We start from the raw sequence: 9,220 nt of genomic DNA on the forward strand, positions 1-9,220 counted from the left end.
TTCAATTCTGATCTGAGAAATGTACCACTATGTATGATAGTAAGCATTATTGGCCCTTAACACTAATATTCAGAAACAACGATGCCTCAAATGGCTATTGGCTTAAGCAACACCAATAGAGGCATATACTTTCCCCTAAACTTTTAAACATTGCAAACGTGCAAAAACATATTTATATATTTATGTGCCATTCAGTCCAATGCTTAAAATATACAGTATCTGTGGCATTCAGTAGGCCAATGCTGTGGTAAAGTGTGTAAAATATGACCAAGTGTTTCTTTCTGTTCAATAGAACTGTGTCAATCCCCTGTAGGAGAAATTAGGTAATGTTTGTCCCTATAAAACAATAATGGTAAAGAAATAAACACAAAACATGACGGTAACTAAGTAAGTCAAACTGTCCAATCTGAAGGCTCTACTTAACCACTCCCCTTACTCACTTCCACCAATGCAAAGCGAACAGAACTGAGTAGGGGACGGCGTAGCCCAACTAGTTTGGGAACGACCCAGAGAAACACAACGCAAATTCAATGTGAACATGTATGAGGCTTTAACCCATTTAGGCCTAAACCGCCTGGAAAAAATGCCTGTAAAACCTATAGGCGATTTCAGAAAAGCCCCCAAAACCTGAAGTTTTTCTAGAAATTCAGCAATTGTGTCAACGCCTACTAAATTACTGATTTCTCAGCCCCTGAAACAGATAGGAACACAATTCAAAAAGTATTTGAGAGCTGACACCTGTTGCTTTCATGGGTTATTTGAGTTTTTATTTACAAATATTTACAATATTTACATACAGGTAGAAAAGTAAATAAAAAAGTAAAAACATATGTAAAAGTGCAGGAACAGCACAAAACAGTAAAAAAAATAAAGTATAAAAAAGTGAAATAAGTATAAGAAAGTAATAAAGTATATAATAACAAACATGGGAAGGGGAACAGACTGGGACTAAAACTGTAAACAGTCTGCCTCACAGGTACCGGCGGTAGTGCTTGCCAAAGCATTCCATGTGCAGTGGCAGGTTGCACTGTTTGCAACCGTAAACAGTTGGCCCACCTTCCTTCTCATCGTCAGGGACAAGCTGACACTCCCTGCACTGTTTTCTTTTTTCATAAATTTTACCAAAGTCATGCTGTGGAGTAGGTGTGTCTCCTCCAGCTGGAGATGGAGATGAAGGCGGAGGAGGGGATGGAGAAGGAGGGAAGAATCTTCTTCCTGCAGATGGAGATGGGGAAACAGGAGGAGATGGAGAAGGAGAGAAGAATCTTCTTCCTGATAGTCCAGCAATTGGAGAGGAAGGAGAAGATGGAGAAGCAGGAGGAGGAGAAAAAGGAGAAGATGGAGAAGCAGGAGGAGGAGAAAAAGGAGAAGATGGAGAAGCAGGAGGAGGATGAAAAGGAGGAGGAGTCACAGGAACAGCCCTTGTTCTCAGTGGTGAGATGAGCTGCTCTGCCAGGTCCTCCATCCAGTTCTTGAATCCTTTGTATCTGGTTCTGAAGGCTGTTCCTCCAACAGACCTCACAGCTATGTAGGCATTGTGGCAGGACACGGACAGGAGAAAGAAGAAGACCCTCCTCCACCACTTCTTCGATCTATGTTGGAACCCGTAGTAGCCAACCATCTGATCCAGCAGATCGACGCCTGGAACACACACGACACTCAGTTGACAGACATTACACTCACACATGACACACACATTTGCACTCAAAAGAGCAACAAAAGTCAAACAAACCTTTCATGTACTTTTGGTAGTCTGCTAGGCAAGCTGGCACTACCACCGGGACGCGGTTGGCTCCATCCTTTCTCCTGTTTACGGTCCCCGTCTCAGTTGGGTCATGGTGGTTGGACAACACCATGACCGTCTTTGTGTCCTGCCAAATGCAAAATGTGAGGTCGTCCATCTGAGCGACCCTGTATTCGTGCTTGTTGAGTGAGGCTTTCTTTCGAAGCAGCTCACTCTTTGGGAGTCCCTTCCGGTTGGCACGAACAGTGCCACAAGCGGCATGGGTCCTCATCTCCTCCAAGAGACCTACCCCGGTGTAAAAATTGTCCATTTAGATGGACAGGTGAGAGCCGTAATATGGTCTGGCTAAATCCATAACCACACGATGTGCCAGGCCCTTCTCTCCTGACCCTTCACGACCAGCATAGACCTGGAAGTTGGTCACATATCCAGTGGCGCTCTCAGCCATTACCCACACCTTGATACCCCACTTTGTAGGCTTCATGGGGAGGTACTGCCTGAAGGAGAGACGCCCTTTGAATTTAATCATGCTCTCATCCACAGACACGTTGCCATCCACCTCATAAAGTGCCTGGAATTGAGCCAGGAGGCAATCTAGGAACCAGCGCATTTTCCACATCTTGTCATCTCTGTTGACTGCTGCCTGGTTGTCCTGGAGGTGTAGATACCTGAAAATGCAGAAATAGACACAGATCTTAGATGAAAGCACAATATCAAACAAAGTTACCTTGGATGAAAGCATAATTTAAAATATTATCATAATTGCTGTGCGTTGTAACATAATATTCTGTCTATATTGTTAATTACATTGGACTGTAAGCTGCTATTTATACTTGTATGTGATTGAATAAAAATACTATGCAAAAAAACTGTCTGTTTTAAATTACATGCACTTGTATGTGATGACTACTGAATAAAAGTATTATGCATAATACAAATACAATTGCATTCCATCCTAAGAAGTAGCGTAATTAAAAGATACAGGCTATAATTTGGGAATGTATAGTAGCCTAGGCCTTATTGTTCTGGAGATCGCAGTCAGGTGTGAAATTCCAGAGAAGCTTATCTGGTTTTACGCACCCGGGTGCTTTACGCATCTCCGGGACAGTAATACATCTCTTACATATAAACTGTCGTAATTTCTTATTACAGCATCATCACAATCAATAAGTATTACTATTGTCCTTACCTCCAGATGGCCGCAAATCTGTCCCGGGACATATTTCTTGCGAATTGCATCCGAAAGAGATTCTTACTCTGTCGCCAGTAATCTCTTCGCACCGGCAACACAAGCAGCCCCATTCCCATACAGATACCAATAAAGGTCTTCATCTCCGGCACAGTTACCGGAGACCACCTTGCCGTCTTCGCTCTGGTCGGTGTTTGTTCGACCTGGTCTCTATATCTGTTCGTCTCTGTGACGAGATGTGTCCAAAGTTCCTCCTTAAAAATCTTCTCAAATGCCTGTAGCGGTGTGGCATCTTGAGGCAAATCGAGCTTCACCCCTGGTGTCCTGTTGAAGGCACTCCGTCGATTTCGATGGTAGTTGTCCGTCTTCCAGTTGGTCTGGAAACCCTCAAACCCCCCTCCTAAATCATCTTCTTCTTCCTCGTCGTCATTCACGAACATGTGCCTCAACCATAATTCCCAGTCAATCGGTTCGTATTCGTCATCAGAGTACTCGGCCTCATCAACATCTTCAAAGCCGAGAAACTCCTCGAAATCGCTACCGTCAGAGTCTTCATTCTCAAATTCCGCCATAGCTTGAATAAATTTCTGAACTCACGAGGAACAAGTTGACACCTATATGTGCCTATTCTGATGCATTTCATTGGCCCAGAGGCCGACACTTTGGGCAAAAACCGAATATATTAGAAAAACGACGCAAACGCTTTCCCGTCCTTAAAGGTAGAATGACGCAACAGCGCCCCCGGCTTTAAAGGTAGAACAGCGGCAATGCTTTCCCGGCTTAAATGGGTTAATAAAATCCTGGAGGATTTTGAAATTCCTCCACACATTTTTTTTAAAGTGTCTCAGAAACCCATTTGATTCCTACCTGTTCCAATGTTAAATAGCAGCCCAAATTGGTGGGTGCTATCCTGGTAATTTCTTTGTGTGAGAAAGTGTGGTGTGTGCATGGGTTGATTGCGTGTGTCTCACGCCAAATGCGTGAGACTTGAGAGCCCTGCATTATGCTGCCGTACCAGCTCCTATCAGACCCCAGCTCTATCCAACCAGGGGTGGATTTACGGGTGGGCTTGGTTGGTACAGGCCCACCCAATCAGATTCATGGAAATGTTATGGTTAAACGATGCTGAACCCAAGAGCAGACGGAGACGAAGTTGAGTTGAAGGAAAAAAGGGTTTATTGAATGAGGCGAGGAGGCGGGTATTGGATGAGGTTGCCGGGGAAGGAGCGAAGCAGGCGAACTGGAGTGAGGGATCCGGATAACTGCAGGCAGAGGAAAACAGAGTTGAGTCGTGGACAAAAAACTACAAAAGACGAGAGAGTGAGAGCGAGGTAACACTAATACTAGAGCCAGGCGTGTATCATTACCACAGTAGTGCGTAGTACGATCTGGCACCGACAGCAGGGAATCCAAGGGTTTATGAAGGGGAGTTGATTGGAGATGAAGACCAGGTGAGCATGATTGCAGAATAGGTCCAGGTGTGAAGTGAGACAGACAGGAGGAGTGGCAGACCCAGGAGGTGGAAAAAACACAGCAAACTGCTGTGAACACAACAGGAAAAAAAATAAAGTTTTTTTTAATAACCCTTTTCTCATACAATATATGTTTTTTTTCTTGAATACATTTATAATTTAAAATATTTACAGTAGCTACCAAAAAATAATAATATTCAGAAACTCCTCTCGTACTCATTAGTTCTGTCCAGTTATCTAGTTTATAAGGGGCTCTCATTGATTTAAAGTAGAGCTGTCAGTTAAACGCGTTATTAACGGCGTTAACGCAAACCAAATTTAACGGCGTTAAATTTTTTATCGCGCGATTAACGTAATTTTTTTATTAAAAAAAAAAAAAAAAAAAAAAATTTTTTTTTGCTCAAAACAAAGAAGCAGTAGCCTGACTGCTATGTTCAAATGACATTTGTTCAAAGCAGTCGTTTATTTGCACTATAGGCTCTTTTTTTGTATCGTCCTGTTTTGATCAGTATATGCCAATGTTGTTATCAATAGAAAATCATTTGCACAAGGCAAGCCGATGCACTTCATCATGTTGATAAGAGAATTAAAATGAAAAGAATTATGGGACAAAAAAATCAAGGGATATTTAGCATAGAAAAAGAATTTGCGATTAATCGCGATTAATAATAGTTAACTATGACATTAATGCGATTAATCACGATTAAATATTTTAATCGCTTGACAGCTCTAATTTAAAGCTTTAAGGCCAATTTATGTATCCTGAATAATGGGTGCGAACGTCGCCGAGTCCACAGACATGCCGGACATGCTCAGTGTCAGTCAGCACATGGCTCAGAGGGAAAATAAAACGAGTAACCTCTGCAGGAATATAACGGTTTAACGTATAGACTATTTTCCGTTAGGCTAGGTGAGAATCTGCTTGTTTTTTCACTGTAGAGCAATTTTATTACAATTCCGGTATTTTGAACGGATAGGACCAATAGTCAAAATTGTGTGTGTGTGTGTGCAACCCGGTATCACGCGATTTCGTGCTCATGCACACAAACGTTATTAATCTATTGAATCGTGTCCCAGATTATGATTGTCCGACTTTTTTATTGCTACACAGAACGAAATGTAAACCAATGCATTGTGAATGGGAGCGTTCTCCGCGGTTGACGTGCTTCACAAAACAAAACGAGAGAGAGAAAGGGAGGGACAGAGAGAGAGAGAGAGAGAGCGAAGCTTCAGAAGGGGTGAGCGCAGATAGTACAGTGCACCCTGTAGTTATATATCTGTATATATATTATCTAGTTATATATATGTCAACATTTCTGATTTTTAAGCAGACCTCCTCAAAAACGACGTTAATTGTCGGAAAACGCTCCCATTCAGAATGCATTGGTTTACATTTCGTTCTGTGCAGCACTAAAAAAGATTTTAGTGCGCACAAACAGATTAACGTTTGTGCGCATGAGCACGAAATCGCGTGATGGTCTGTCTGTCTGTCTGTCTGTCTGTCTGTCTGTCTGTACCTATACACATATTATGAACAAATATGGATGGAAACAAATGCTGTTTTAACCCTAATTATAATGAAAGTGTAATTAAAATTCACAAAACTATAGAAGTATTCAATTTTCATGAAATTGTCACTCATGTATAAACTATGAAGTCATTTGCAGTCATGAGTGACAATATTTTTGAAAAATATCAAACACAAATAACAAAGTGTTGTTAAACATATATCCTGTTCCTAATGCACATGATATAATATTTACTTAAAAAAACAGAATAAATGTGTTTGACATGCTGTCATGATTTATCCCTCTTATTTGCAGTTTTCCAGTCTTACCAAGCTACCTTTGGCAACCTCTTAGTGATAGTAAGTTATGAACTGATTGTTAATTGATGACACAAGCTTATTTTATTGTCATTTGTTCAATATCTAATGTTTTTATTTTTCTCTACAGGATTATGAATGTGGACGTGTAAGGAGTGCAGTTTGGAGTTAGCTACCAGGTACTTATTGCTGCAGCATTTTAGGCAGGCACATGGGCATCTTCGAGGTAGTTATAGATATCCCTGTCAACACACAGATTGCCCATGTACATTTAATACGTGGAGTAAACTATTAAATCACACTTATAAAAATCATCCTAATCAGCAACCTTTAAATGCAGCAGAAGGACATGCATTTAAATGTCATGTGTGCTCATGTAAAGGACTCAACAGTGAGAGATTTTTTTCAAACCATAAATGTACATCTCAGGCATTATGAAACCATTCCATGTGTGTTTCGAGAATGCACATTTCAAACAAACATTTATAGTACATTCAATACACACAAAAACAGGAAACACAACCAGTATTCACTAAAAGACTTTAAAGCTAATGTCCTCGATACAAGCACACAAGTTAGATCAGTCAGACAAATCAGAAGATGTGCCAACTGGTTCTGAGGACATAAATCCCGAACATGAGACTTTAACTTCTGGCGAGGCTGCAGAGTTACACCTGCCACATGTTATTGAGGAAAAAAACTGCTCGTATTTTGTTGAAGTTTGAAAATATTATTCATATTCCAAAGGCGGTTGTTGATGAGGTCCTTTCTGAGCTTCACTTCATCCCAAGTAAACTAACTGTACCTGTCACAAAAGCTACTGTTCTTGATGTAGTTCAGAGTTATAAACTGCCAGTTGAAGAGTCAGTAGCTGACGAGCTTGCTGCGGTTTTATGCAAAACTAATCCGTTGGCCTTAGCGATTGCAAAGGATGGCCCTCTAGCAACTGCATATAAACGTACAGTTTTATACCTCTCATTTTGGTGTTATACAACCAGTTGAGTATATCCTAGATGCTCAGAGAAATAGGTCATTTCAGTACATCCCTCTTTTACAGTCTTTGCAGCAGTTGCTCTCCCATGAAGACGTGTCTGAACATCTCAAAATTCAGAATACGCAAGACCAAATATTAGCTAGTTTCCAAGAATACAGAACTGCAGGTTTGAGAATAGCATTAAATCTTTACGTTGATGATTTTGAAGTTTGCAATCCACTTGGCACGTCTCGGAAGAAGCAAACTTTGCGCTGTCTATTGGGTTTTGGGTAATTTGCCACCAGGTTCCAACTCAAGACTCACTTCGATCTATTTAGCTCTTCTGTGCAAATCGGATGATTTAAAAGTCTATGGGTATGACAAAGTGTTTGAGCCTCTCTTGCAAGAGTTGAAGACATTAGAGCAGCACAGTGTTTTTCTTTCTCAGCTGGGCCAGTTTGTTAAAGGTTCTGTACAGTGTGTAATATACGACAATCTTGGAGCCCATGGGATAGGTGGATTCTGTGGCATCCCGCCCCTGAAGCCTCGGCCTGAACGGGCCCGCGGAACCGTGAAGGACGGGGTGTACCACCCCCACCCACCAGCCGGCGACGGAGAGCACCGGGTCCTTCCCCCCAATCAGCGGGATGGGGGACACCTGGCGGCGGGGAGGAGAAAGGCCCGGAGCCACTACAAGAGAGGCAGAGACAAGCATGGACGGCAGAGGCAGAGAGACGCATGGACTGCAGAGGCTTGAGGCTCACGGAGACCCAAGCGCACCCTTATCCTCTTTGCTTATTGAAATAAACGCCGAAAGTCGGCTTAAACCATCCGTTGCCACGTGTTTCACTGAATCCCGGCGCATTCTTCATTCCCGGATACCACAATTCGTTGAGAGTTTTTCTGCAGGTTTTGTACAGGAGACAAATCAGAATTTCAGACTAAAGGTGTCAAGTCGGGTGCTTTTCAACTTCGAACCAGAGATGTCCATGATGCTCATGTCCAGTCAGCTCCATCTGCCATGGTGTCAAAAGACAGTGTGTTATAACCAAGCACCTTTCACATTTTCATGTTAGCACTGGTTATCCACCTGACGTTTTACATGACTTTGAAGGTGTTGTGCCAGTGGAACTTGCTCGCTGTATTTCTATGTTGATCTCCAAAAAATATTTTACTTTCAATCACCTCAACACATTGATCCTGACATTTCCGTACAAATGGGGGGACAAAACGAATCGCCCCCATGCTATACCACAGTCTTTCACTTCACGCAACAGTATAGGTGGCAATGCACACGGAAATTGGAATGTACTGAGACTGCTTCCATTCATTATTGGACAAATTGTGCCAGAAAATGAGCCAGCATGGCAGGTAATTCTTCATCTGAAGGACATAGTTGAGTTGGTTGTGGCACCTGTTCACACGGAAGAGACAGTTGCATATTTAGGCCACGTTTATACGTAGCAGGGTATTTATAGAAACGAATATTTCCCCCCCTCCGTTTTCAAAAATAACATTGTGCACACATCATTTTCAAAATAGTTGTCGTTTACATCAAAACGCATAAATACGCTGTTGAGCGCAATTAAAGCCATGCAAGCCAATAAGAATCCGCAGAATCAACAACAACTAATAACACGAGCGTCTTCCTGTAACAAACAAACTGTAAACATAGGGCGCTCATATGACGTTAAGCATTTCCTGGCGCATAATGTGACGCTTCAGAACCTAAAACCCTGTTTCCCCCCGTTGACACAACAACACATAACCGGCGTTTTCAGAAATCTCCACTTTGGCCGGAGTTTTTAGAAATGATCGTTTTCTGTGAAAAAAACAGCGTTTTCGTGTAAATGAGAGGCCAAACCGCGTGGAAATATCTGCGTTTTCCCTTCGTGTAAACGGGGCCTTAGAGGTCAAAATCTTCGATCACAGACAGCGCTATCTTGAACTCTTTCCACATGTTAAACTCCTTCCAAAACATCACTACCTAGAGCACTATCCTCATATGATACGTTGC

The 9,220-nt window shown here is 42.0% G+C and overlaps 1 protein-coding gene across 1 annotated transcript; it reads right to left on the bottom strand.

Moving 5' to 3' along the window:
• Positions 1-684: 684 nt before the first annotated feature.
• LOC115529987 (piggyBac transposable element-derived protein 4-like) lies at positions 685-3,505 on the bottom strand. The gene is made up of 5 exons (XM_030339144.1): positions 2,934-3,505; positions 2,144-2,412; positions 1,733-2,029; positions 1,518-1,641; positions 685-691 (listed from the first exon to the last, which is right to left on the bottom strand). The coding sequence occupies exons 1-5, from the start codon at positions 3,503-3,505 to the stop codon at positions 685-687; spliced, it is 1,269 nt and encodes a 422-aa protein (XP_030195004.1).
• Positions 3,506-9,220: the final 5,715 nt, after the last annotated feature.

This window comes from Gadus morhua, chromosome 17, assembly GCF_902167405.1.
Source record: "Gadus morhua chromosome 17, gadMor3.0, whole genome shotgun sequence".
NCBI classification, from domain to species: domain Eukaryota; kingdom Metazoa; phylum Chordata; class Actinopteri; order Gadiformes; family Gadidae; genus Gadus; species Gadus morhua.

Coding starts and splice junctions, on each gene's coding strand:
- LOC115529987 (XM_030339144.1), bottom strand. CDS start 3,505: ATGGCGGAATTTGAGAATGAAGACTCTGACGGTAGCGATTTCGAGGAG. Junction 2,413..2,933: donor AGATTTGCGGCCATCTGGAG/GTAAGGACAATA, acceptor CTGCATTTTCAG/GTATCTACACCTCCAGGACA. Junction 2,030..2,143: donor CAACTTCCAGGTCTATGCTG/GTCGTGAAGGGT, acceptor ACACCGGGGTAG/GTCTCTTGGAGGAGATGAGG.